This window comes from Aspergillus luchuensis, chromosome 7 (genome assembly GCF_016861625.1).
Source record: "Aspergillus luchuensis IFO 4308 DNA, chromosome 7, nearly complete sequence".
Taxonomy (NCBI): domain Eukaryota; kingdom Fungi; phylum Ascomycota; class Eurotiomycetes; order Eurotiales; family Aspergillaceae; genus Aspergillus; species Aspergillus luchuensis.
In genome coordinates this window covers 41,646-68,583 of record NC_054855.1, presented here as the reverse complement: position 1 = coordinate 68,583, position 26,938 = coordinate 41,646, and the positions used below count along the sequence as shown (strand labels likewise).

General features: G+C 50.7%; 12 protein-coding genes across 12 annotated transcripts; 5 read left to right on the top strand and 7 right to left on the bottom strand.

Moving 5' to 3' along the window:
* Positions 1 to 1,315: 1,315 nt before the first annotated feature.
* AKAW2_70035A (uncharacterized protein) lies at positions 1,316 to 3,577 on the top strand (the record flags this gene model as incomplete). Its single annotated transcript, XM_041682572.1, has 3 exons — positions 1,316 to 1,470; positions 1,555 to 3,311; positions 3,363 to 3,577. The coding sequence occupies 3 exons, from the start codon at positions 1,316 to 1,318 to the stop codon at positions 3,575 to 3,577; spliced, it is 2,127 nt and encodes a 708-aa protein (XP_041546919.1).
* Positions 3,578 to 3,678: 101 nt separating this feature from the next.
* Positions 3,679 to 4,623, bottom strand: AKAW2_70034S (class II aldolase/adducin family protein; the record flags this gene model as incomplete). Its single annotated transcript, XM_041682571.1, has 2 exons — positions 3,679 to 4,298; positions 4,356 to 4,623. The coding sequence occupies 2 exons, from the start codon at positions 4,621 to 4,623 to the stop codon at positions 3,679 to 3,681; spliced, it is 888 nt and encodes a 295-aa protein (XP_041546918.1).
* A 496-nt stretch (positions 4,624 to 5,119) lies between these two features.
* AKAW2_70033A (NAD(P)H-quinone oxidoreductase) lies at positions 5,120 to 6,278 on the top strand (the record flags this gene model as incomplete). Its single annotated transcript, XM_041682570.1, has 4 exons — positions 5,120 to 5,357; positions 5,406 to 5,461; positions 5,511 to 5,597; positions 5,649 to 6,278. The coding sequence occupies 4 exons, from the start codon at positions 5,120 to 5,122 to the stop codon at positions 6,276 to 6,278; spliced, it is 1,011 nt and encodes a 336-aa protein (XP_041546917.1).
* Positions 6,279 to 6,489: 211 nt separating this feature from the next.
* On the bottom strand, positions 6,490 to 7,812 carry ADH1_2 (zinc-dependent alcohol dehydrogenase; the record flags this gene model as incomplete). The annotated part of the gene is made up of 5 exons (XM_041682569.1): positions 6,490 to 6,719; positions 6,770 to 6,905; positions 6,956 to 7,076; positions 7,133 to 7,364; positions 7,422 to 7,812. The coding sequence occupies 5 exons, from the start codon at positions 7,810 to 7,812 to the stop codon at positions 6,490 to 6,492; spliced, it is 1,110 nt and encodes a 369-aa protein (XP_041546916.1).
* Positions 7,813 to 8,335: 523 nt separating this feature from the next.
* On the bottom strand, positions 8,336 to 9,715 carry AKAW2_70031S (uncharacterized protein; the record flags this gene model as incomplete). The annotated part of the gene is made up of 3 exons (XM_041682568.1): positions 8,336 to 9,123; positions 9,175 to 9,523; positions 9,620 to 9,715. The coding sequence occupies 3 exons, from the start codon at positions 9,713 to 9,715 to the stop codon at positions 8,336 to 8,338; spliced, it is 1,233 nt and encodes a 410-aa protein (XP_041546915.1).
* A 1,591-nt stretch (positions 9,716 to 11,306) lies between these two features.
* AKAW2_70030A (fungal specific transcription factor domain-containing protein) lies at positions 11,307 to 13,554 on the top strand (the record flags this gene model as incomplete). Its single annotated transcript, XM_041682565.1, has 2 exons — positions 11,307 to 11,406; positions 11,480 to 13,554. The coding sequence occupies 2 exons, from the start codon at positions 11,307 to 11,309 to the stop codon at positions 13,552 to 13,554; spliced, it is 2,175 nt and encodes a 724-aa protein (XP_041546914.1).
* A 233-nt stretch (positions 13,555 to 13,787) lies between these two features.
* AKAW2_70029S (uncharacterized protein) lies at positions 13,788 to 14,226 on the bottom strand (the record flags this gene model as incomplete). Its single annotated transcript, XM_041682564.1, has 2 exons — positions 13,788 to 13,993; positions 14,046 to 14,226. The coding sequence occupies 2 exons, from the start codon at positions 14,224 to 14,226 to the stop codon at positions 13,788 to 13,790; spliced, it is 387 nt and encodes a 128-aa protein (XP_041546913.1).
* Positions 14,227 to 14,340: 114 nt separating this feature from the next.
* On the bottom strand, positions 14,341 to 14,673 carry AKAW2_70028S (uncharacterized protein; the record flags this gene model as incomplete). Its single annotated transcript, XM_041682563.1, has 1 exon — positions 14,341 to 14,673. The coding sequence occupies one exon, from the start codon at positions 14,671 to 14,673 to the stop codon at positions 14,341 to 14,343; it is 333 nt and encodes a 110-aa protein (XP_041546912.1).
* Positions 14,674 to 17,382: 2,709 nt separating this feature from the next.
* AKAW2_70027A (uncharacterized protein) lies at positions 17,383 to 19,171 on the top strand (the record flags this gene model as incomplete). The annotated part of the gene is made up of 7 exons (XM_041682562.1): positions 17,383 to 17,546; positions 17,649 to 17,662; positions 17,730 to 17,802; positions 17,872 to 18,203; positions 18,261 to 18,404; positions 18,464 to 18,904; positions 18,972 to 19,171. 7 exons carry the CDS (start codon positions 17,383 to 17,385, stop codon positions 19,169 to 19,171), a joined length of 1,368 nt encoding a protein of 455 aa, XP_041546911.1.
* A 1,395-nt stretch (positions 19,172 to 20,566) lies between these two features.
* AKAW2_70026S (dienelactone hydrolase family protein) lies at positions 20,567 to 21,414 on the bottom strand (the record flags this gene model as incomplete). Its single annotated transcript, XM_041682561.1, has 3 exons — positions 20,567 to 20,775; positions 20,833 to 21,273; positions 21,327 to 21,414. The coding sequence occupies 3 exons, from the start codon at positions 21,412 to 21,414 to the stop codon at positions 20,567 to 20,569; spliced, it is 738 nt and encodes a 245-aa protein (XP_041546910.1).
* Positions 21,415 to 22,107: 693 nt separating this feature from the next.
* AKAW2_70025A (uncharacterized protein) lies at positions 22,108 to 23,677 on the top strand (the record flags this gene model as incomplete). The annotated part of the gene is made up of 4 exons (XM_041682560.1): positions 22,108 to 22,389; positions 22,452 to 22,681; positions 22,736 to 22,946; positions 23,006 to 23,677. The coding sequence occupies 4 exons, from the start codon at positions 22,108 to 22,110 to the stop codon at positions 23,675 to 23,677; spliced, it is 1,395 nt and encodes a 464-aa protein (XP_041546909.1).
* A 197-nt stretch (positions 23,678 to 23,874) lies between these two features.
* Positions 23,875 to 26,425, bottom strand: AKAW2_70024S (bifunctional terpene synthase/polyprenyl synthetase family protein; the record flags this gene model as incomplete). Its single annotated transcript, XM_041682559.1, has 9 exons — positions 23,875 to 24,192; positions 24,246 to 24,327; positions 24,383 to 24,449; positions 24,513 to 24,778; positions 24,845 to 24,999; positions 25,059 to 25,689; positions 25,741 to 25,988; positions 26,044 to 26,090; positions 26,149 to 26,425. The coding sequence occupies 9 exons, from the start codon at positions 26,423 to 26,425 to the stop codon at positions 23,875 to 23,877; spliced, it is 2,091 nt and encodes a 696-aa protein (XP_041546908.1).
* Between the last annotated feature and the right edge of the window lie 513 nt (positions 26,426 to 26,938).

Here is a 26,938-nt window from a genome sequence, read left to right as displayed (position 1 = left end):
GGCAGATTGCTTGGCATCTTAGGAAGTACCTCACGTCCATGTCAGAAAAACTGCCCTCCTTGTTGAATACGACCCAGTTCTTGGTCGAGTCGAAACATCACAACCCGCACATCAATAAGCGGACTTCAGCACCCTGTGTGTATATACCTCCGAGACTCTGCCTGGTGATCATCCGAGAGATTATTTGAGATGAATTTTGGTCCTTGGCATTCCCTAGCAGTTGCAAACGTGTCTTGCCGAATTCGATTGGATAGTGAGGCGGTATCGGCGATGTGGGGGGACGCTTCGAAGGGAGACAGATGCAGTTGTTTTTCTTCCACACCTCTAGCCAAGTCTCCAGCAAAGTTAGGGATCACGGGGGTGGGGGCAAGGGAGTATCTGGCTATGGTGAGGCCCCATCAGCAGCGTACCAAGAGTGCTTAAAGTCCGTATATGTGGCTTGGTATAGTCTTGGTGTGATGACACTCATCCTGGGTAGCCGGGAGTTGTATTGTATCCTTTGTGACAACTTCACACTCCCACGGCAACCATTGAAACTGCCATATCGCACAGCTTGGCCGTCAATAGCTAGCGACCTCATGGACGCCTTTTCATTGTCGTACAAAGGACTGTCGCGACCTCTCTAACGGAATATAACCCTCCGTGCAGCTTCTCGCGTACACAGGCAATGCTGGTGCGAGCTGCATAGAGAAGCAGTATGACCGCAGTGCTACCTCCGGTGTGACCTCCCAGCCTCGATGTCTCAAGCGACGGGGGATCTGACCGTCTGGCGAGTGGGGATAGTTGTGGATCGGGGTTGAAATGTTGTGATCAGTTGATATCCGGGAGTTTACGGACCGAAATGCTCCGTTAGTCTAGTCTAGAAGAGGCTAGCATTGTATGGGCGTCATCCTCGTGACCAACTGGCCAATGAGAGTGTGCTTTGGGTTATTACTCAGCGGGACATCCCCTCGTCCCAAAGAGAAAGGACTGGGACTGAGTGACAACCCTCATTTCGACTTCAACATTTACCCCCTGTTGAGCATACAGTGCGGGGATGTCCAATCCCAATCCTCAATAGATGTCCAAGCTCTGTATCTCGGGAATTACCTCGCTTAATTCCTTCCCCTGCACGGTCTTCCCCGCAGATGTCAGATCGGTCACTGCGTCATGCTGGCTGTGCCCACAACTAGCTCCTTTTGGCTGCCCCAGATTATCGGCTCCCTACTGTCTCTGAATTAGCCCGTCCTGGCCACGCTGCTTTACTGTCCGTAACCCCCTCTCATTTCCTTCTGACTGCTTTTTTTTCTCCGAGCAAGGTCGGCCATGTGCGGAAATGAGTCCCAAGCGCCAGTCTTCCCCGACCACCCCCCGGGCCTGTCAATTCTGTCGCGTCCGCAAGATCCGTTGTGACAACGAGAAACCCACCTGTGGCTCCTGTCAGCGTCATGATCGACAGTGTGTCTATGTGGTCGACCCACCCCGCCAGAGGTAGGTGTTCATCCCACCTGGATGCCTCTCGCCATCCATGGCTGCATTTATCTTGCCACGCCTGCGCTGACGCTGCTGGCCCAGGCCGTCGCGAGCTCTCATTAATGCCGCTCACCGCCAGAGGCGTGCGGCGGAAAATGTGATCATTGCTCTGAAAAAGGCTGATTCGGTTGCTCGAACTGCTACTCTGGATTCGATCCATGTCAAGGACGGCGTCCTGCAATTGCCGGCATCATTGGCCGGCCTCGGTGCCAATATCAACGACCCTCCGGTCTCCCAACCCACCCAAGCCTCGGACAATAGCTCAAATGTGTACAGTACGCCCAATGATGAATTGAATGATAGTAGCTCCGAAGACGAGGACTACGATCCCACCACCTTTCTCTCCCGCGATGAATGCGGCACCGTCGGCATCTTTGGTCCGTCGTCGGCGTTGCATGCCCGGAGCCCCCTGGGCCTAGCCAACAGTGCCAACTCACGACCTGCCGCAGAGCCGGATCGATACCAGCTTATCGCCGAGGCTGCCCTCCAGCGCCAACGTGAACCTGATCTGCGACGTCTGCCGACCATTGGAGGGATACCGTCTGAGTTGGCTCTGCATCTGCTCGATCTGCACTGGAACCGGCAGCATCACACATTTCTACTGACCTATCGCCCCGCCTTCATGCGTGACCTCGTCACTGGCGGCCCGTACTGCTCAGACTTTCTGCTTAATGCCGTCTTCGCTTGTTCGAGCAAGTTCTCCACCCGTGTTGAGGTGCGGGAAGATCCGCAACGGCCCGAATCGGCTGGCAAACGGTTCTTCGACCGCTGTGATCAATTGCTGGCAGAACAGTCGCTCTTGACTCATTCGAGCATCCCGACCATTGCCGGTTTGATCATGCTTGGTAGTACCTTCAATGCCCGGGGACAGACTTCCAAAGGCTGGCTCTATACGGGATTCGCCCTGCGCATGGTATACGACCTTGGCCTGCATCTGGATTGCAAGGAGGTTGCTGCCAGTGCAGAGGATATCGAGGTTCGACGCCGGGTCTTTTGGGCGGCCTTTATATGTGATAAACTACAGAGTTTGTACTTCGGACGTCCCTTTACGATTCAGCTGCGTGATGCACATGTGTCGCGAGACTTTATGGATACCTTTGAAGAGAACGAGTTGTGGATGCCATATATCGATCCCCTGAAACCAGACAGTACTGCTCGTTCTCACGTCCCCACGCGCATCTACTCCGTGACCGTTTTTCAGCAGCTATGTTCCCTGTCCAAGATCATGACCAGCATTATAGACCGCTTTTACATGGCTGGTGCCACTGGAAGCAAGACTCGCAAGCATCTGGAACTCATTGACCGTCGTCTGGAAGCTTGGTATCGTAAATTGCCGGCAGAGCTGCAGTTTGAGCCCTGGGCAGATGATGGCCAGTCGCCGCACGCCACTGTAGCACCCAATGTCATTATCTTGCTAACTACCTACAACGCACTTATTATCTTACTCCATCGTCCGTTCATGGGTAGCGGGCATCTGCGCTCCGATGATCCGCCCGCGGACTCCTGGGAGCGTTGTGTCACAGCTGCTCGCAACATCACAAGCTTGGCGCTGGCCTATCGATCAGCCTACTCGCTACGCCGAGCCAACTACATGCTCAGCTACGCGATCTATGTAGCCTGCACCATCCATGCGCGCAATCCAGCTATTCGGGAAAGCACACGTCGGAAAGAGGCATCGTCCCCGCTAACAGTGTGTCTGCGTTGTCTGGACGAGCTGGCCATCCCTAACTGTGGCGTATCGGCGCCATCTAAGATTATTCGCCGGCTCATGGAGGCCAACGGCATGTCCATCCAAACTGGTAAGCACTGCACAGTCTTCAAGAAGCCTTAAGGCCACTAACGAAGTTCAGGATGTGACCCGGCTATTCAAGACCCATTCCAGGTAGACATCAACTTAGACTTTCAAACCTTTCCCGGTCTGGACTTCAGTCCTGCGCGACTGGATCATGCCAATCAGATATCTGGCTTCCAGGACTTCAATCAGGACCTGGACCTGTTGTTCGGGTTCATGAACGAGCCCGATGTGTCCATATCCTCCATGTTCACCGGGGTTGTACCCTATTAGCGACGTGTATATAGACCACATTTCGAAATAGAAATTCGGGGCTCAGTAGATCCCATAAAATACATAACAACTTCAAAACATCACATCATAGCTCAGTAAACTCATTCCAACACACTCGGATCCTCCTTGACCACCTGGTCATAATACGGCTGAAACGCCAGCCACATCTTACTCGAGTTCCCACTCTTCCGATGCGTCATCTCTGCCTCCTCTTTGTTGATGTAGACCTTCTCCCACCCCGGTCCAGCCGCCGCATTGGCCATCATCTGCGCATGACAGCACCGATCGAGCGCAATAAACAGGAAGGCTGCCTCATCGACCGTTCTACCGCAGGTAATCATACCGTGGTTCTGCAGAATTACACTGCGGCAGGTTGGACCGAGGGCCTTGGCAATGCGAGCCCCTTCTTCAGTGGAGAGAACGGTGCCTCCGTAGCGAGGATACACAGCCAGATCGTTGTAGAAGCGCAGGGCGTCCTGATACAGCATTTCAATGGGCCGCGCAAAGCAGGAGAATGCCTTTCCGTAGACGGAGTGTGCGTGGCATGCGGCATTCAGGTCTGGGCGAGCTTTATGGATTTCACTGTGGATGGCGAATGCGGGTCCATTGATGGGATGCTGGGCGCCTCCGGGGAGAACTTCGCCATTCTCGTTGACGAGGACGAGGTCAGAAACTTTGATCATGGAAAAGTGCATGCTGAGTGGGTTGATCCAGAAGTGGCCTATTGTAGGCTTTGTTAGTGGGTCGTTGGGTTGCAGGGGGAAACACGGTCACTGACGAGGATTCAGGGGATCGCGTAGCGAAATATGTCCAGCCACTCCCTCATCAAATCCCTGCCGGGCAAAGACACGGAAGGCCACGGCCAAATGCTGTTTCTGGTATGCCCGCTCATCTTCGATGTTGTTGAAAGTCGGGGGCGAGCGGATCACAACCTTGCCCTCTTTGTCGCCTAGGAAGTGTACATCGTCGAAGAACTTGTTGGTCGAAGCCGATCCATTGCTGTGACCGTTCTGAGGGGCGGATTCAGTGACGGTGGTGGTGGCCATCGTTGGGGTCAACTCGTCAGTAGTATCGGATTATATATAGAGAGTCGGTACACTCAGAGGAGGTATGTATAGACAAACAGGGTTAGTCGAAAAGAGACAGGACCCAGGATTAAATGCTTAGACAAGTCGATCGACTGGCCCCGAGACTGACGTATCTTATACCCTATCCACGTGTCTGTTTCCAGAAAGCATAGAATTTCCGTGTCAGTGGTCATTGCTGGGTGAGCCAGTCGGCGCGGTAAATCCAGCGACGGAGGATTGTTCTCCGTCGGACGGAGGTGTAGATCCGCCTCGGAAAGTGGCAAGTAATGGTCCATTTTCAACTCGACAAACTGTTTGTCTTGTCCCCGCAAGTGATGTCAGCGGGGATGCGTTCGATCCAGCGTGTGCGCCATTACCATTATTATTTCTTCCTCGCGCTGGTCGTGTGGTGTGTCTATCAAAATTGCTTTCACCCCTTTACACAGCATCTCTACACCACAGCGCAATCGTCAACATGAAGGCTGTCGGGGTAAAAAATGGCAAAGGCAATGCCGATGCTCTCTTCATCGAAGATGGTGTGCCTGATCCCGTTCCGACAAGCAATCGCATCCTGGTTCGCATTAAGGCATTCGGTCTCAATCGCATGGACATAATGCAAAGAGAGGATCGCTACCCATACCCTTTGTTGCCCGAATCGGGGAAAATCATGGGAGTGGAGTTTAGTGGAATTGTAGAAAATAAGGGGCCCGATTGTGAGCTACTACATTCATCATTGCAAGACCATTAGTTGACAGTAACAGGCTCCGGGGATTTCCAAGTGGGAGACAAGGTGTTCGGTCTTGCATACGGGGGTGCAGTAGGTGATTATTCACACTTTTCATGGAATTGCAGTTGACATGATATAGTATGCACAAAAGATCGCTGTGTCGGAAAAGATGCTCATGCATCTTCCTTCTACACTGAGTTTTGAAGAAGCTGCTGGTATCCCGGAGGTAGGATTAATTACCCTCACTGCATTCACTTCCACCCAACTGACCAGACAGACCTCTTTCACAGCTATCCAGGCCGTTCACCTAGTCGGTAACCTTCAACCTGGCCAGTCGGTGCTCATCCATGCTGGTGCCTCTGGGGTCGGTCAATCTGCTATCCAGATCGCCAAAGTCGGCGGAGCATCGACCATCTTCACGACTGCTGGGAGTGACGAGAAATGCGATTTGTGTCGCTCTCTCGGAGCGGACTTTGCGGTCAATTATCGCTCCGGAGAGGACTTCTCAGAAGTGGTCAAGCGGGAGACAAATGGACGCGGGGTGGACCTGATCGTGGATCTCGTAGGACGGGACTATTTTCACCGGAACATGTCCTCGGCAGCCATGGATTCTCGCATGGTCCTAGTTGCAGCTTTAAGCGGGAGCAAGGTGGATGACTTCGATCTGCGTGCATTGCTCAACAAGCGAATCTGGCTGATGGCTACAACGTTGAGAACGAGAGCTGCTGATTATCAGGGACAGTTGCGTGATCTTTTCTCTGAGAAGATTCTACCCCATATCAAGTCAGGCGAGGTGAAGACGACGGTGGATAAAGTGTTTCCATGGACTCAAGTATCGGATGCTCATAAGCGTTTGGAGTCGAATGTCAACGCTGGGAAGATCATCTGTCTGGTTAATGACGACTGAATAGATTTCACGTATAGCTTACAGATATGGTCAGATAGGTGATGTGTATATAACTGCCCGTTGTACTCATGACACAATTACATAGAAACGTTAGCTGAGAGCGACACAAACTCTGAACTGGATGTTAAGCTAGAAAGGGAGATGAAGAGACTTAAATGAAACTGGAAGCTGTACGCAAAGACTGCTGGCAGAAGCATAGCCTCATTACTCATCAAAATTTGACCACAAATCGACCGTCGCCCTCTCCTTTCTCGAGTGCCTGCAGACACGCCCCGATGTCCTCCAATCGCACCTCAACAATCATAGGTTTGACTCGACCATCGCGTACATACTGCAGTGCCTCGCGCGTATCCTCCATCGTTCCTGTGCTACTGCCAGTAAGGCGTACACCACGAGCCACAAAATATTCAGGACCGATAGGGAAGTGCATCTTGTTTGGTGCTGGAAGGATATCAGTACATGTGGTAGCAGGGATGCCTCACGTAGCTTACTGATCCCAATGCAGACTATGATTCCCATTTTCCGGACGTATTGCAGGGCCTGTTCGTAAGCCATACTACTAGAGCTAACCACAATTACTCCATGAGGACCTCCATCAGTAACACGGATGACATCTGCTGTGAGATCCTGCAAAACGTCCGTTAGCCACATTCTGCCTAGGCTAGCAGTCTGCGTACTGGTGTATCCATGAAATCAATGTATGAAGTGACACCCAATTTGCAAGACAACTCCCGTTTACTTGGGCCTGTGTCAATTCCAAGAACCCGCAGCCCGCTCGCTTTGGCGTATTGTATTGCCCTGGTCGGAGGTTAGCGTTCATTAATCCATGGGATCATGTTTGAAGGACATCTCACAAGTGGCCCAGTCCGCCTCCAGCTCCAATGATTGCTATCCACTGCCCAGAAGTGAGCCCGGTAGTACGAATAGCTCTATATGCCGTTGTGCCTGGAATTACGCTATTATTTAGCATCAACACGCTCGCATGGGGTCTTCCACTCATACCAGCACACAAGGTCGGCGCGGCTTCAGTTGCAGAGATATCTTCAGAGATGCGCATCAGATATTTCGAATTGACAATCGTGTATTCTTGCATATTTCAGTTATGGTCAAAACTTGGGGTGTGGGTTTGTGATGAGATAGTACCTCCCCAGCATCCCTCAACATCCTTTCCACTAAGCTTTCTCGAGTCGCATAGCTGCTCGTTCCCTTCCTGGCACATCTCGCAATTCCGGCAGACATCGAAGATCCACCGATGAGCGACTCGGTCTCCCAAGCGCCACTCTGAAGTGTCTACATCCGGCCCGAGAGCAACAATACGTCCAACACCCTCATGACCACAGACGTCGACTTCCCGTTGAAGGTAAGGAATACTCCGTCGCACGAGATGTAAGTCTGTCGCGCAGATACCGCTCGCTTCAATTAATACCACAACCTCCGAGTCATTTGGTATTGGCAGGGGGCGCTCTTCAACTTTGATATGTTGGGTATCAATGCATACAGCCACTTTGCGAGTGGCTGGATTATCAGTACTCATGTTAAATACTGCTTTGTCTGCCAAAATATGCACTTTTCTTTTTCTGGAAAGATATCGGTGTCAAACAACCTCGTTAGAAGTCAACCCTCGAGTTGTGAAGAGTTCTTAAGTATTGTAGGGAAGCAGCCATCCGCCTGACATGGAGCCAAGGAGTGCGGGGTCTCCACAACTGCTGGCGTAGTTCACGTATTGCATCGGGGACAAGTGACCGACAGTCAATAAGGTTGCGAGGTTTGGTTGTGACAGCCGGTGGCAAGTTGGGTTGAAGAGTATACATCGAAAAAACATGACCGTATAATCCAAGTCTTGGGAATCATGTTGTTAGTTGCCTTCGCTACATGGAAATACCTGGATATACTGCGTTGGACGAAATCTACGCACCGAGCCTATCTTGGTCATTCAGTGGTCTACCGAACGAGAAGTATCCTTTGTTCTTCATTCTAGTGACATGTCTTTAAACGTCTAGAGATGAAAGGGTAATCTGCGTATGTCATTACCTAAGTCCATCGACAACTCCCTGACATTATAGCACAGCACTTCTGAAACGTGGCTCTGCAGTGGCCTCTTCCATCTGTTCAGCATCGTGGCTGAATAACCATCCTCGGCGAAGCTCGTATCCCCAGAATATTGGACTAGACGGACTGTCCTGTCGCATAAGCTCATCTCGCCGGCACTGCTCCTCACCGTCATCAATGTGTAAGATGTATTGGTGCTCTCGCGTCTTAGACTGAATTAAAGACGCTCTAGGTTTGCGGATACGCTCATAACGCTTTAAAGCACTCGTGATATCGGTACCCTCGGCCAGGGCCCTGCGAATTGTGGCAGCATCCTCAGCTGCCTGAGCAGCTCCTTGCGCCAGATACGGTAGCATGGGATGGCAGGAATCTCCCAAGAGGCAAGCCTTGCCTGACGAATGGATCCACGTGGAAAGGGCCGGAAGGTCGCATAATCGCCACTTCATAAAGGACTTTGTCAGACGACATAATTTCTGCACCCGCGGCTCCCAACCGGAAAATCGCGCGCAAAGCTCCTCGTTATCACCCTCTACCACCCAAGTCTCGTCTGTCGTCTCTCCTTTCGATGTCGCACACACTACTATGTTGTACAGCTCACCATCCCGTATGGGATATCCGACGAGGTGGGCATCTGGCCCGCACCACGACGTTGTTGCCGGGTGCGTAATAAGACCAGCGAGATCCGGGTCGGCCAGAAGATCCTGACCAGGTACGAGGATCCGATATGCGACGTCTCCAGTGTCTCGAGGACAGTCTGGCTGACTTGTTAGGAGAGGTCGAGCAGTGGACTTGATACCTATGAGTTCCATCAGTCCAGTCGTCCATCAATTTGGGCAGAAAAGCCTACCGTCCGCACAGATGATGAGATCAGCCATCCATTTCTCGGTTTCTGCCGTGATAGCCATTGGGACGTTGAAGTCGTAGGAGGTCACATGTCGATTCTTATGAACGACCACTCCAGCTTCGATTGCGGCCCCTAGTAATGATGCATGCAAATCGGCTCGATGAACCAGGTAATATGGTTCACCATGACGTGGGACCAAGTCCTCGAATTCGATCTTCGTTATTGTCGAGCCGTCTTCCCAGCGCAGGAAATGGTATCCTCGGCAAAGGCATTTTCGCATTTTGTCAAAATCGATCCCCCATCGGCGGAGAAGACGAGTGCTGTTGGGTGGGATGCGGATACCCGCACCAGCCTAATTGTTCGCGCATTAGCTCACTTTGCTCAACGAAGAAGTGACCGGTTTCATTCTTGCCTCTTTGAACTCAGCAGAGGCATCAAGAAGAGTTACTCTGTGTCCATCTTGCCGCAGAGCCAAGGATGCAAACAGACCACCGAGTCCAGCACCCACGATAAGAATGTTCAAAGCTTCAAATTCCAGAGACATTGTAAGGTTACCAGGGCATCCTACCGTGAGATTCTACAGTGTGTATCTGTTGTGGCCTTATGAAGCATGTCATGGGTCAGTTATTGTGACGAACTGCAGCACAGATCCGCGTCTGGGACTCGAGTCCTCGGACCGGGGATGTATGCATCCGGAGTCAAGATGTTACCCGAAAAGAAAGACTGCAGCATTTGCGCCTCCCAACTGTGGCTGTTCTGCCAAAAGTCAGAGGTCTACAATTCTGTCAGCTGACATTTGCCCCGGCTGTGACACACCCGGATCAATTTACCAAGTTGCTGCTTGGAGAAGAAACTGTGCTCTCTCCGTCTTGCCTGCTACCGGGGACATTCTGCGCCTACATAGCTATAGCGCTGGCAAAGCTAGTTTGGGATTCTCGCTTCTTAGCTGCTGGAAGTGCAACAGCTGTGGGTACGATCTCTGGGAGCTTTGCAAAGGAGAGAAGATGATTAAATATGCCTGGTTTTCTCTCTGAGCGACACACCCGCTGGCAACGCCTGGCTAGGTGTTACAATACGGAAGCCTACAAGTGCCCTTTAATACTATTCCTGGACTGTGGTGCTTTTTTCCTGTGCTTTTTTATCATTGCACTAGGGTTAGCCAAGCTGCTTTCAATCTTGATACCTCTGTTAAACTGAGCACTACCGCCGTGAGCCGATAATCACTGGTTCGGCGTCTGTTGGGGGTATTTCTCGGTGTCAATCAATGCTACGCTCATCTAGTGAGGGCTCAGAGAAGACTATACTTGCCATGCAACATCACTGGTTTGACCGTACAGAGCCCGAAGGGTGTCTCCAAGGCAGCTTGTTGACTTCTAGTGCGAAGGCTATGCATGTCGATGGATTTTCATTCACTTCTATTCCGGTTATAGTATAGACAGGGGGCAGATTGACTGCGTTTTCTGTTCATTATATATCATATAACAAAGATGGTTTTCTTTTCTCTGTGAAGTCATCGTATTTTACATATATATACTCCTATCTTTCTGTTCTTCTCGTCCTTCCCAAGATAGGAGTGAATATATGTTTATATTATTCTTTGGAACCAACTCTAAGTGGTGTATCAGTGTCCAAAATGGCAGGTGCCAGTGAGCTTTCATGCCCGCGTCGAACATACTGAAGAGCTCGATTTCCCAGAACAGGATAATGTAGATCCCAGCGAAGTGTTATCTGATGATGGCAGCAGTAGTGGTCATAACTACCACCGCTTGGACACCAGCATGGAAGTTCTGAGTAGATGAGAGGCCATCCGAGGCTCCGGCTGCATGTATCCGCCGATCCCCCTCCCTTTGCCGAGCGAGCTCAACTGTCATAATCTACAATCGGGATATCACCAACCACTTCGAATACTGTCTGCGGATCAATTCTTCCTGAACCAGTCTATTCCCAAGGATGGAGAAACGTTTAGCCAGCCGTCGCGTTCCTGATGAATTGCGGAAACGTACATTCGCGAGCTGTGACACCTGCCGGAAGGCAAGTGGCGACCTTATCCTGCCTGGCTTACTCTTTTCCAGTCACAGTTATGCTAACTAGGATGCTTTAGCGTCGTTGCAAATGTATCCGTCGCGGAGGCTCAGATGAGGACTGTGTCGCTTGCCAACGATCTGGCATCCCGTGCGTATCCAGCTATCAGCGAAAGACACGATTGTACGGAAGTGTCGAAACCATCCGCGATCGGTATGCCGGATCGATCCTCCCTCAATCTACTGTATAGCCGACGACTAATATTGTAGGATTCTTTGTCTTGAAGCACTTGTGAAAGGGACGTTTCCGGGTGAACCCATTGATAGTATCCCTGCTCTGTTGGAGCTGGGCCGGAAAGCCGGCTATGAAATGCCCAAGCTAGACCTCCCACAACAGACCGGGGATGCGCAGCGCTTTGAGCTACCGAGCCCAGAAGGTGCTGATCAGATTCTGACGCGTGATGGCAATGGTAGCGATCAACATGGGTGTATTGGGAGCGGCCAGCGCCCACCGCAGCTGGTCAAAGACAGCCGGGGCCATAGTCATTACATTGGGCCGTCAGCATCCCTTGCATTCTTTGCTGATCTTCGCAGCCTAGTATCGGAGCAACAGCCGTCCTCTTGCTTTGCTGCAGATACCTTGACGGAGTCTCTCGAGACTCGGCAAAGTTCTAGTATGTTGTCAATGTCAACTGTTGATACAAATCTGGCGCCAATTGCACGCGACCAAGAATCATCCCTTGTCAAGGAACAGCTGCATAGAATGCCCCGAGATCGTCTGCTGGCAATAATAAATGCTTTCTTTTACTCTGTGAATGCAAATTTCCCACTTTTGGACCGGGGATACTTCTATAACAAGCTTGAGTCCTACATCTATCCCGTCAGCCATACCGAGGGATTGGACGATGGTTGGGTGGCCTGTATCCATGCTGCTCTCGCCTTCGGCTGCTGGATCCTGGAGGATGACGCTAGATTTGATGCCGATGAACTAACCATGCTAAAACCTCGCTGCTGGAACCTCGCTCGAGGAGCTTTGGCCAGCTTGTTGACCACATGTACAGTCTCTAATATTCAAGCTCTTTTGCTTATGGCACTCTTCCTGCACAACAACAATGATCGGAATGCAGCGTGGACCCTAACAGGTAGTGCTGCGAGAATTGCAATTGCGTTAGGCTTGCATCGAAGCGATATTGATGAGAGCCTTCGTTTAACTGAACAAGACTCCCGAAGGCGAGTCTGGTCTACATTATTTACGGTTGAGCAATTTCTCTGCTTATGTTTGGGACGCCCAAGTGTAATTGACGGTCGGGAAGTAACCCTGGGACCTGCACCCGAAGAATCTGCTACTGCATTCCCCAGTCATACTAGCCATCACCAGGTGGCCACTGACCTTCAACGACAAGTCAGTCGACTCCGCGATGCGATCGCTTTCTTGCATCAGCCTGCTTTCCCTGTATCATCAACTGATACGCCGGTCACTGATCCAGTATCGCTCTTGACCGGGCTGAAAACTTGGGAAACTAACATACCAACTTATCTCATTATACCGTCTGCTATCTTGGATTCGTGCACCATTCCCCAAGCGGCAGTCCTGGAAACGTTCGTTTCTGGTTATCCACCGGCTCAACTACGGCCAACGGTTCTCCTCCATTTAACCTATAATAATCTCCTTATCCAGCTTACGCGGCCATATTTGCTTACAGTTATTTCAATGAGTCGAAGGCATACTCCAAAACAACAATACCCCTGGGCTACACCTCATGATACTTCGAAAGACGTGCAAAAGAGCGCTGAGTATCTGGCCTCCAGCTGTGTAACAGCAGCGATGCGGATTGTTAACCTTCTCACCCTAATTGAACATGCCAACAGGGTCAATGGAAAAACTAGCCTGGACCTTTTCTATGGGTACTCGGCTGGAATGGTTCTGCTCCTCCGTCAGCTGTGGGTCATGCCCCCGGATCTTCCAATGTCTATGTGGCAGCTAGAAGACGCAGCCCAGCGTGATCTTCGATGTCAGGTGACAAGGTTGCAGTCCCTAATGCAAGAAAACGCGGAGTGTCCGACCATGCAGAGGTTTAAGTCAGTGCTTCAAAAGTTCGACGAAGCTGTTCTTGCGAACGGGCAACGGATGCGAATTGGAAATGATGAAGTTGCATCTTTGGACGTGGCGCAGGAGGAAGGCATAGAACCTTTGTCGACCTCACAGCTCCAATTTCCCAGCGTCGGTGGGACTAATAGCGACCTATATGGTACTATGTTAGGTAGCCCAAGCCTGTGGCAAGATTCCCTACAGACGATCACCCAATACAGTCTCGACTGGAGCAACTTTGAGCAATTTCTTGGCAGCATGAACGTGGCATAGGATCCAATGGCTACGTAGCTACTCTGAATGAAACTTCTCGAGATGGCAGCTTTACGTCGTGCAGACCTCGACATCAAAACCATATTCATTCTGTCAAGACTGCGCTCACTGATCCCTCAAACCCCAATCCATCAAACATGTCATTTCCCCCAACGTGCTCAATCCATTCATGATCATACTGAACCGCAAAGTCCTGCATGCGACACGGACTTCATGATTACTGGTGATCTATCTTAGGCATCCACACAAAAGTTCAGTGTCATAGCCCGGCGGATTTTCTCTCCTTCTTTGATGAAGTCCTCGACGTTGTGTCGTGCCCTGGCCCAATGCTCCCTGTTGAACTGGCAACGATGGTTGACATAGTCGATCTTGACTTTGACAGATCCTCTCTCATCCTCCCCGCCCTCTTCGTAGACCCGGAACATTGTAGACTTGACCACTATGACATCCTGTTAGTGGCTGCGTCACCGGAGACGGTAATATCTGCCTACCAGGATTTTCCCTGCCATCAGCACACACTTCCACATTGGTGAAATGGTACTGCTGCATGTCTTCTTGCTTGCGTGCAGCAATGATGCGGTTGATGATGCGCAAGACAACGCCAAACTGTGCCGGCAGGTTTTCCTTGGATTCCAGCCGCCCGCGCAGCTCCTGTTCGACCTTCTTGTTCATGCTCTTCTCATCTGTCTTCAGCTCAACGGTAAATTCCTTCTTGTCGGCTTCCACCAGCCTTCGTGGGGAAATTTTAGAGACCACTCCGAGGAAATTCACTCTCAGCATGGAAACTCACCAGGATTCGTGCTCCTTGCGCAGATACTGGATCGCCTTGCTGCGATAGTCGGTGCGTCTGACGCGCGATTCGTTGTAGTCGTCGGTTGGCAGATTTCCCTTCTGCATCAATTCATTGACCTGGGATTCAGCGCGCCCAAGTTCAAAGGCGTTCCAGGTCTCCAGGTCATGTCTCAACTCCTGCACTGCCTTGCGATGCTTGTCGGAGACCGGCTGATTGTAGTAAATGAAGAGGAGACTAGGGGTGCCATAGTCACCAGCCACATCCACTCCCTCTGGAGCGCCCACGAATTTGTGTCCATTATCACCAGACAAGGGAGACGCGTCCATTCTTGGAAAACTCCTGTAGACAAGACTGTGACTGGAGATATAATCAGACAAGGTTTCCTATGACCTGGGAAAGATGCTTAAGCTGTCGATGGATAGAACTCTAGCATGGCTTCTCAGTGAGCAATGGCTGGGCTTCTTATAGTTTTGTGGTCCCGACAACAGAGGTGTTATGTTTTGGAGTGTTGTAAAGCGTGTGTCAATGGCTAAGCACTCATGTTACCATAACTTACTTAGACTACTGATAGCACGGGTTCCTACGACATCCAAAGTGATGCAGATGCGTAAGACTCCGCTGCATCCGACATCAGATTATGCTCTCCATGCGCCCAACGCAAAGCGACGTTGGCTATTAATCGATATGACAGGTGCTTTGCTTGACTTACCTTCGGGCACTTCATTGCATCGTGGAGCAGATGCAAGGTAACTCTCAAATGCACGCATATCCTTTACTCACACGAACTTGGGCTTTTCTCCGGGTCCAGGAAGGGTGTTTCAGGAATTGCTCATTCTATGTTGACATTGCCCAGTTTACATGGAGTCTGCGAATACACAGGATCCTTCTTAGTCGGATTAGGTTTCCACTTATAGTTATGGATTTACGTACGGTGGGCAAAATTATCCATAACTTTTGAAGCTCGATAGCCGCTTCAAATACCATTCCGACAATGGCATACTTCCACGGAAATATGAGCAAGTGCCATCGTAGCGAGATAGGTGCGTTGCTCCTCACGCACGCACATTCCACGTCCACATCCAGTTTGCGGCTTTAACCACGATACAGTGCAGCCAATCTTGTTGTACGAGATGTACGCAACGTAACAAGCTTAAACGGCACGATGGGGTAAGCCTTGGCACAGACATCCTCGGGCTACTCAAAACAGCTACTTTGTTACGTGGAATGGAGGCCCAAGCTCACCATGGCTAGTCATGATGGCTTCATCTGATGCACGGAGTATAAGCAGCTGCGACATGACAGATTTCTACCACGTCAACCACAGCGCATCTCAGCTACGACGCTAGCAGACAATCACAATGCTGTCAGCGTTGTCTCGCAATTCGCATCAGATCGCCGTCAGCATATATCCAACAAGTGCAGACGATGCAGGTCCACGCTCGAATAGCCATGGAAGCGCTCTCTTGGTGAGCGAGAGCCCAATGCACGTTGCATGCTCACCAATGTACGATTCATGATGACGCTACTGTCATATTCACCAACACTTGGGACTGCAAGGTACTCTTGTCTCATGGTCAATCTTTCTACTTGAAGTTGACGAGCCATGTGGCCAGACGGACCAAGTCTATCGAACATGGTCAACCGGACTCTATAATCCAGATGAGTCACCCCCGTCATCCCTTTCATCGCTAGATCTGCAACTATAGTCCACCAAGAAGCAACAATATGTGAAATAGCCAGCCTCTTATCAGATCATTGAAGCTGTTATCCCTAGCTTCATTGCATCAGCTCACTGTATGAGTCAGGCACACGTCATGATGCGCAAGTTATACTATAATTGGGAATATTTGCCACCGGTGCACGATGGACACTGTCAAAACGAAGATAGTCACCAATGGAAAGGGTGGGTCCATGGACAAAAGATCGTGCGTGAGGCTGCAAAGAGCTTGCTCGCTAGATATGAGTCAGGGCAAGATGGGAAGCGCGGCCGATTCCGGGGATCCGCCAGAAGGGGGCACGTGGCATGAATGGGGGGGGAAATGGGATCCAGGCCCATTTGGGATCATGGCTAATTTGGCTGGAGCTGTCACCGGTCGGCAAACCAGTCAGATGAACGAGTCAGATCGGCTTCGCGAGCTTCTAGAGAACCTTCGATTTCTCCAGGTTAGGTTCGACAAACTAGACGGGAGGCAATGCCGGAGTGTTGCCAGGAAGCTCCGAAGAACCGGCAGCGGCCATGCCTCAGACACAAAAACTCCTTAACCCAGTTGGGAAAGGCCTCCGTCTGGCCACCAGCCCTAACCAAGAACGCCGAGGGAAAGAAGGCGGAAAAGTGGAAAACCTTGAGAATGGGGAATCTGGAATCCGCCACCGCGACGCTGCATAAGGTTTAGTGGCTACGACTCCCCCTCCGGCCGCCGGATTGCAACAGGAAAAAAGAGGGGGCGCAAGTAGTATTTCCGGGGCTGAGCTTAATTTGATCCTCATGCTTCCCCCAGGTCCGGTGCCGGACCAGCAAGCATTTGCGATATCTGGTGATTCCTCGCCCAATCGAGGTATGAAAATCGTGCAGGATGTTCGTCGATCATCTTCAGATGGTCCCTGGACGTTTTTTTAGCTTAAATAGAGGCTTTTTGTGCCTGAACGATGCATGGTGCGACCGGTGGAGCCGTGAGGGCGAGCAGGAGCCCGATGTCGGAGCAGGATTCTGCGGGCGGCAAAGTTTGTGTCACACCAGCAGAGATTGCATTAAGTCGGCCTCTGATTTGCCAGGCTGACCCTTCTATTAACTAAGAAAAACCTCCTCGCCATGCGTCAATGCTTTGCAGACTCTGGCCATATATGGTTGACGCCCGCATCGTGCGGGTGTGCCTGGGTTTAGTTCCGCTACTCCCTTTACCTGGTGCTGTTGCTGCTGTCGCTGAGACTTTGAGAGATTCGAGACGGGTGCTTGTTCAACACTTTATATCCCATCCATCTCACTCACCCTGCTCGAGGAGTCGGCCTGTCAACCAACCCATCCCTGAAGAGCAATCATGTCGACCTTGGACGTGAAGGATATTGAGACTGGACCGGGTCGCCGGGTCGAAGAAGATGGAGGCATGTGGGAGAATGATATCGTGAAGACACCTTCCGTGGAGAAGGACCCCTTTGGAAATGAAGCTGTTGGAGAGGTTCACTATAAGACTCTCGACTGGTGGTACGTTTGGACCCCGTGAACTATATACTATCGCACCGTTTATATCAGACGGCATATTCTCTTGATGGCGAAGACTGACAAGACTCTCTTTTCTCGTTATAGGCAATCTGGCATGCGTATGCTACTCCACCTTGATATGGTCTTTTTTAATCCATGTAACTAACCTTGATTTTATGTCTGCAGTGATGATCGCCGAGACTGTGTCACTGGGTGTTTTGTCTCTTCCCGCCACCGTGGCTGAGGTTGGCTTGATCCCGTAAGTAGTATATGATTTCGCACCATCTACATCGTCACCCAGTCTGGCGCTAACCAGTTATGCAATCAGTGCCATCATCCTCATCGTCGGCATGGGCATCATCGCCACCTACTCTGGCTATGTCATTGGACAGTTTCGGGCCAGGTATCCCTTCATCCACAGCATGGCTGATGCCGGTGAAGTCTTGTGTGGCCGCTACGGTCGCATGTTCACGGAATTCGCTCAGCTGGTGTTCTTCATGTTCGCGTCTGGTAGTCACTTGGTGACCTTCACTGTCATGATGAACACCCTTACCAACCACGGAACCTGCTCTGTCGTGTTTGGTGTCGTCGGCTTGGTGCTTTCCTTCGCCTGCTCTCTCCCTCGTACCATGAAGAACGTTTCATGGCTGGCCGTGACTTGTGAGTACTCAATCGTGTCCATCCACAGGCTCTTATTGTGCTAACTCTGTAATCCAGCCTTCATCAGTATTTTCTCGGCTGTCTTGATCACCATGATTGGAGTCGCTGTTGAACACCCGCACCCTGCGCCCATGCAGCTCACCCGCTCGACTTCTTTCGTCAAGGGCTTCTCAGCTGTCACCAACATCGCTTTTGCCTACTGTTCGTCTTCCATCTTTCATCTGTAATCGGTCGCATCTGAGTACTAATCCTTGGTCCAGGTGGTCATCCTGCCTTCTTCGGTTTCATCGCTGAGATGAAGGATCCCAAGGACTTCCCCAAGTCCCTCTGCATGTTGCAGGGCTTTGAAATCGTCTTCTACACGGTCGCATCCGCCGTCATCTATCGCTACGCCGGTCAGAACGTCACTTCCCCCGCCCTGGGCTCCGCCGGTATCATCGTCCGTAAGGTCGCCTATGGCATTGCCATTCCCACCATCGTCATCGCGGGTGTCGTCCTGGGACACGTTGCCATCAAGAACGTCTACGTCCGCCTGTTCCGCGGTACGGATGTCATGCACAAGCGCAGTGCCCTGGGTGTCGGTGCCTGGATTGGACTTGCTGCGGGCTACTGGATCATCGCCTGGGTGATTGCCGAGGCCATCCCTGTCTTTAGCGATCTTGTCAGCTTGGTCAGCGCATTGTTTGCTAGTTGGTTTTCATGTGAGTATTCTATACATTGTCGATATCTCCTTGGCCCGCATGAGTTGGTCGCTAACGAATTGTCTAGTCGGTCTGCCCGGTGTCTTCTGGCTGTACATGTACTGGGGCAACTACTTCACCTCTGTCCGCAAAACGCTCCTTACCCTCGCCAACTTGGCCTTGTTCGGCATTGGCGCCACCATCTGTGTCTGTGGTCTCTGGGTCTCCGGACTCTCGATCTCCAGTGACAGCTCTGGCAGCAGCTTCTCCTGCGCCAATAATGCCTAATTCGGGTCATGAGCTACTGCCTCCTCGTGACTGGGTTGTAAATATGTATAGACTTGTATTATAGATAGACCTTTTTATTTAATATACCCCTTTGCGTTTGTTGTTCACCACTGGATTCGTACATGTATGCTCAAAATTGACATGTACAAGCTATTTCCTAGTACTGTTCCCAAATGTCACTTCACTAGTTCTATCTCCATCGATATCAACGTGATTTAGTAGGCCTCTTCTCTCCAGGCCGCGCTTTCTGTGATGCTGCCAATGCAAAGTCAGTTGCGACTGCTCGATTCAGCACATTATCCACAAAAGCTGTCCATATACTACGATCGGAAATTGCTACGTACTAGTAATTTGGGGTTATTTCGATTCGCAAGCCTGCGTAGTAATAACACCAATGTCAGGCAAGATATGAGGATGAACCCACTAGTACTTGTGGTATCCACTTGAACGTGTATTAAGTTGGGTTTGAATATATATAATCCTAACGGGCACCAATAGATGCCCGTTGCATAGTACCCCATACGCTCCAGAAAAGCAAACGAAGTCAACAGCCAGCAGGTAGTAGTAGTTTGTTAACCAGTGAAAAGCCAAACACTGACTAGACTGAACATCTTCATTAAAAAACATATTACTACTAGTAAACGCTCTACACGATGCAGGTGAGTCACCCACATAATTCCATCTCCGCTTTCACATGATGGAGACACGATCATCCGAGGTGCCCGGTCAGGACCCTTGGGCCATCAAGGTATCTTTCTTAGTCTCTCAGCCGTTGTTGGTTCGAGGATTTCAATTTGGGGATGATGCTACTTCAGGGTCCACTGGGGGACGCTACGTTACATCGCCTTTGCGCCATAATTGCCTTGATTGCTGCGAGCGGAAGGTGGCGGATCGGGTATGCTGGTGCATAAAGTGTATCCGCTTAATCATGGGCATAACACAAGATAATCAGCTTAGTAATTATTTGAAAGTAGCCTATTCGGGAAAACCGCGTCGCTCAAAATAACGCGATGGCAATCATTCCATTGCCAGACAGGAATTAAGGTTTCGTGATATGCTGATGCGGAAGGAACGATCGATGCCTGGCTATATGATATACTGCTGTTCCATAAGATTGGATCTCGGTTCTTCGTTCGTCTCAGGCAATACCCCTTCCAGAAGCTCTCTCCCCTTGATGGAATGGTATATAGGTAGTAAGTAGTATGGGTACTATATGTAAATTCCCTGAAACAAGGATCAGCACTCCTTGAAGTCTGCAAAGAAGACACATCTGTAACCCAGGGAGGTTTGTAGACATCAATTTAAACATAGTGCCGCTGAAGGTTGATAAAGGATAGGTCTAGCCTCAGCCGTCCAACCTGAACAGTGAATCAAGTGTTGGCTGGCTCCAGTCATTCACTCCTTCACATACCGATCGAACCATGCCACAGCCTGCTCAAATACTGATTCTTTGGCGAATCTCTGCCGCGGCTCTGCTGGATCACAGCGGACCGCAAATCCGTGCTCTACATCAGAGAATAAATTTATCTGAAAAGGAACACCAACTCTAGCTAGGATCCCCTCACTCTCGTGGCGGTTGGCAGTGGTGAAGACGGGATCAACAACTTGTCCATTGGTCAACATCAATAATGTAAGAAACTACACAGTTCTGCTCAACTCACTGGCTGCAGCAATGCTCAACGGCCCTTCGACCCCCTCCAGCTCCTCCACCGTCACCATGGTTGGGTGGGCAACGAACCCTGCGTTTAGTTTGCCAGCTTTGAGGTAGCGACACACATATTTGCCGCCGAAACAATACCCGACAGCGCCGACTCGCTGACAGCCGAGGGTAGTGCGCATTTCCCCTAGTATAGCATTGACAATGGGATCAACCTTATCCGGCAGGTGTTGGTTGTACCAGCCCATGATATCAAAGTCAGGCCCATGATCGACTGGGATGGGATCGCCGTGGAAGAGGTCGGGCATAACGACGAGGAAGCCACGGGCGGCAAACTGGTCCGCCATCAAATGGGCGTTGATAAAGCGATGGCCATTGCCATCAGTGAGAAACAAGATGGCATTCTTTGTCGACCGATCAGGTGGATAGGCGATGTACGTCGAGACTATCACACAGTCAGTGGTGGTAGTGACAACATTATCGGTAGTGAATACGCGCTGTTGGCAAGTTCTTGGATCTCCCCACTGGCCCTGCCGTCGTGCAGATGTCCTGCCATGCAGCATTCAGATGGTGCATTGGAAGTCATTATTGCGATGGGCCACCAAAGCAAGGACCAACAACAGGTACTGAAATGACCAGTAATTTATATGGGAGGGGAAAAGCATACTGACACAGGCAGCCAGCGGTTGGCGTAATCCTCTCAGCGTAGGTTCAGCCTGTTGTCGGACCCTTGCGGATATCTCCGATTTAATATTATTAGTTTTCTCGAACCGAGTTTGTAACACATTTAACCAGCTTTGGAGTTCGAACTGGGCCTCACTGTGTCAAATATGCATGGAGATGCAAAGCCACAATGCCACCTATAAATAGGTGCAACTCACCTGAGCCGCCATGGAGGAGGCCACCTGCTAAAACACCACAGCCTGTCCCCGCGAGCATCTCGATAACTTTGGACCACGGTACGGTCCGCGGCGCCTTGTAGTGGGGACGAAATGTCCTTTCTTCGAGACGCCAATGACCCGACCAGCCACTTAGCGATGGGCCGGGTGGTAGACTTGCAGGGATCAACGGACTGGCTAAGCCACCGGTCGCATCCTCAGCTGGTGCACGTTGGGTGAGGTTTCAGGTAAGCGCTCATATCCTGGCCATTCATAGCTCCGCCAGGGAAGATTTTTGGATGGTGACTACGTACTCTCGAGCTGTCAGCGCGTGGTAGGATGGCTATATGTGCAGCCTATCCCCCCGAAGAACTGACAGGCAGTCCAGTTCAGTCCGGGCCATGCTCCCCATGTCAACAAATTCTACCTTTACCGCAGCCATAGTTGATGGCTGGATTGACGAGCCCGATGGGCGTGGCACCTGGTCCATTCTTTCGAGCTGTCTACTGACTATTGTACTATGTTGCTGGACGGCTGTCATGCCCAACATCCCTGCCCGCTCCGACCGATGGTATCATGGCCTACGCGACCGACTGCATTTGGCTTCTCTGGGACTTTTGGGCCCCGAATTTCTCCTTATGCTGGCGCTAGGGCAGTGGTCCTCGGCGCGAGCGTCTGTCAAGGTCTCGAGATCATTCTGTACTGTTCTGCCCAGAACAACAAATATGGCTAATACCCTCAACAGGGATTTGAGCAACTATTGACAACAAAGACCACTAAGCGACCCCTTTGGACTTTAACTCATGCCTTCTATGCGGATATGGGGGGTTTTTTGATCGATGGCCCGGGAACCGATCGGCCATTTCCAGTAAACGCGAAGCAGCTTCGATTCCTCATCGAGAAGGGCTACGTCGATTACCCTATGATTGGTGAAGACGACATCAACGATCGGAACAAATCTGACGCGTTCTCTCGGTACGTCTCCAGCTTGCTCGAGAGCGTTTAACATCGGCTTATTTGGGTTTCCAGTGTGATCGCAGTTTGCCAGGCACTGTGGTTGCTCGTCAACTGCGCCATGCGTGTAGCTCAGGGACTGGCTCTGACGACCTTGGAGCTCACTACCATCTCATTTGTGGTGGTGTTCCTAGTGACGTCTTTCTGCTGGCGCTTCAAGCCATCGGACATCTCGAGCACCCTGACTCTACACGCAAATACCGATATCAACATCATTCGGGAACAGGTACGTTAGGCTCTACTCCAGCCAATGATGTGCGTTAACAGTATCTCATCTCGGATTAGCATTGCCCTTATCCTTCGCAAGAATGGCACGAGACGCCCCTAGACTTTGTGTGTGACGATGTCTCCTTTTGCGCAGTGCACTGGCATTACTACACAGAAATCCTGCGAAAAATGCATATTCCGATGTTTTCACGTCCAATGACCGCAAAACCACGCGATCGCATTGTCAGCGACAACTTTCCCATCACCGACCTGAAGGCCGATTGCATTGCCACCCCAGTGCTGCTTGCATTCGGCTCAATGTTCATGCTTGCCTGGAATTTCCACTTTCCTTCCCCCGTCGAACATCTTTTGTGGCGTATCGCCAGTATATACAACCTGGTATTCACCGTCATTGGTGGACTGCATGCCGGTTATTGCGACAAGATTCTGCTGCCCAGGGAGTATAAGCGACGAATGGTTCTGCCCTTGTCGACAGTAAAGACCTCGACTAACCCATCCCGGCAGCGGTCGTGTCTGCGAAACTTAGCAGCCAAGTTGAGAAACATCGATCCGTATCGCAATCCCAAGAGAGAGGTCCCTCTTCGCGTGCTATTTCCCACTTCTGTTCTCTGTGCAGCGTATTGCGTGGGTCGAGCGTACGTTCTGACGGAGGACTTTATCGGACTGCGCAGTTTGCCTGCCAGTGCCTTTCAGACGGTTAGCTGGTCAGACTACGTCCCACATCTGTAAGCAGGGCGCGGTGCAGCGGATAACTCATTGCTCATATCACACATGTAATGACACAAATAGAGATTCTATATACTATAAATGTTCAAATCGACAAGACCTCCCAAGCAATCCCATATCAGCCGTCACGGCCCAAATGGTAGGATAAACGCCAAATTCAACATTACTGTTGTTACTTTCATCCATCGGTCAACACACCATCACACTTCCAGTCGGTGAACAAGGAGTCTCAGAACCCAGTTCGGGCAGCCCGATTCCTTTTCCACCTCGTCGACCCGATGCCGGATCTCACCCATCAGGCCTCGAAGTGCTTCTTGCGTGTATGCCATGCTTCCGCTCTCGTGGAGATGGTCCAATACGCGCTGCTTCTGCGCGATATCAAGTCCGCCTGATTGGCGGCCGTGCTGTAAAATGATTCGAATATCCGATGCTTCAGGCAATGACTTATTGGCATGAATGAGGGGAAAAGAGAACTTTCCCTCGTCTAGATCTTCGCAAAAACCCTTCTGTCCAGTGTACTGCGCTTTCGTGTCAATCTAAGTGTCTAGTTGTACTGTGTTGGTGAACTGACCTCTTCAGTAAGGTTCTTGTAATCATCTCGGATTTGGAAATATTCCCCCATAAGGTCGACAAGAGGTTCCAATGGGAGGCATCTATTGTGTCGGAGAGATTAGTATAGTATTTCATCAAAGCATCTGCGCTTCCTACCGGTTCTTCTTCGATGTGGTCTTTTGCATCATCAACCGAGATAATAGCCGGAAGAGACCACCAGTTTCTGAATACCAGTCAGTAACAAAATTATGATAGGACTGTATGAGATGAGAAAGCCTAGATTTACTTTGACGTATCATCTCCCGGTATTCGTCCTCCGACGGACACTCGCCCTGCCGTGTCCAGTACAGATCGAAACTCTGACCAATGAACAGATTACGCATCTCTTCGACGAAGATGTCCACACAACGTGAGTCCTCCAATAGCCTCACTTGATCCATAGCCTGGATCAGGACAAAGTTAGCGGAGTTGATGGTTAGTGCCTGTCCAAAGACGGTGTGTGTCGCGGGCTGGCCCCGACGCAGAGGCGATTCGTCTTCAATGTCATCCAGCCTACGTAGGAGGATAAATCGTTAGCAGAGTGGCGTTTGGGGTACACCTTTTAATGCAATCACTCACATCAGAGAGGCATTATGTAAAGTCTTTGAAATGGTCTTTATGACGCTTACGAAGCGATCCGGGAGAGCAAGCCACACGTTCAGCGCGTCGATAAAGGCCTCGCGAACACCTTTGGAGGGGAGAGAGGCGATATACTCTGCTGGACCAATGAGGTGCTGTATAGATCATTAGCAAAATTCGATCAATGAGACGTTACATTGGGCAACGCTCATACCTCTGTTCCGAGTATAACCCGGTCCGTCTCCTTTCCCCTGTCGTCAACAGAAGGAGCCGATGAAACTGATGATCGCCCAGAACGATCACTTGCCCCAGTCCAGAGGGAGGACATAGACGAGATACTATCTCCTGAGACACTCCGTCTTTTACCTATGTTAGGCAAGTCGCGAGCCTCTTCCATCGATGCTTGCAATAAGGCACTGCCTTCCTCACATAGCCAGGGGTGGTACCGAGGACATCGTAGACTCCAAGCGACGTTCCCTGGAATTTGGCATCCCAAAGCAGTGAGATACAATTGCACCTTAGTATTGGACTTTCCTTTGCCAGCTATAAATTCTTGTACTCGTTGCTGGTACCCTCTTTCGTAGTCATTTGTGACTTGCCGCACAAGTCGTTTGGCTTCCTCTTCATCCACCTGGTGCCATTGCATGAATAACCAGACGGCATTCGTCATGGTGGTCTGATTTGAATCTGGCTTTCGAAACTCTTCCCACTCGACATCGAAGGAGAAGTAGTCATTGGCGAGCCCGAGGGCAGCATAGCACGGCTTGACAATAGGAGCGACAAGCTCCTCTTCTTCGGGCGTGAGCAGAAGGCCCATTCCAAAACGCATTAATGTGTCCACAAACCTGTAATGTGGGTTAGATCAGCGTGAGTTTAAATCAATAGGGACTCCTTACGGTGCACCCGTGTCAACAATCCGGTAGTCCACGTATTCCTCCAGGTTCTTGAATGCGCGGGTCTTGTCCTGCTTTACCGTTGTGTCGATCATCGTCTTCCAGGAGTCAATAACAACCTCAGCACATGCAGGGTCGATTGACAGGAGGTCGAGTAGCATCTTAGACTGGATCTGTTTGGTTCCAGTGACAGATCGCACGGTTCGGTACTCTGTCTCATCGAGAGCAATATCGTCCGTGTTATTGTTCAACTGGAGTTGGTTAGGCTTGGGCAACTCCCTGAGTCAACTTCACTATAGGGCATACTGTGGATTTGGCGGCTGATTCAACCACATTATCGTACATAAATGCATCTATTATGTGTGAGCTTAGGCGAAACAGCTATGGCTCAATGTGTCCCTGAAATCTCACATTCGAAACAGTAGCTAATGATGGCAATGCGATCGGGCCGACAAAAGGGCAAGACGACCGCGGAGAAGTGACCCTCCCACGGATTACAGCATCCCCAGCGCTCTATAGGCCCAATATATTGCTCCCAATCGTCTCGGCATTGCTGGGAACCTGTGTTGGCCCAGTCCTCAAATTTATGACGTCGCAGGGGATAATCTCTGCAAAATCCTTGGAGGTCCCGTGAGGCACGAGGAACCCGATCGGAGGTATCATCGGGGAATAGATGTGGAAGCGCCATCACGGTATGAAGCGATTAAATCTCCGAACACTAAACATTCGAGTCGTCTTGCAGATAACGTAGGGAAAGCGAGGGGCCAGGATAAGACAGTTCTACAAGACTGGCGTGGCCGTTTTATATCATGGACGGACAAGCCCGTTTTCCGAAAAGAGAACTGGCAGCTCCATAATGAGACATCTCAGCGTAATTGCTTAGTTTCATACCACCAACAAGGAGATCTCCCTCTATGAGAACAGGCGTTCATCTGAGCGGGACGCACAATCTGATCTGAAGGGGGATGGAGAGATACCACTGCGAGGATCATTGTAGGCATGGGCCAATCAACCCCTTGCGGGCAGTGGGAATCTGTGAACCAGCAACCAGAGTTGCGTCGCGATGAGGTGTGCCAGGATTGAAGAATCCACTCCACTCCACTTGGATCCTTCATCCGTCGAGTCTAATTGGGGCAAAGATGAAGATCGTTGAAAGTGCAGTTCATTTTATGAATTACGTTGAATGGTTGACCCGGGCTGG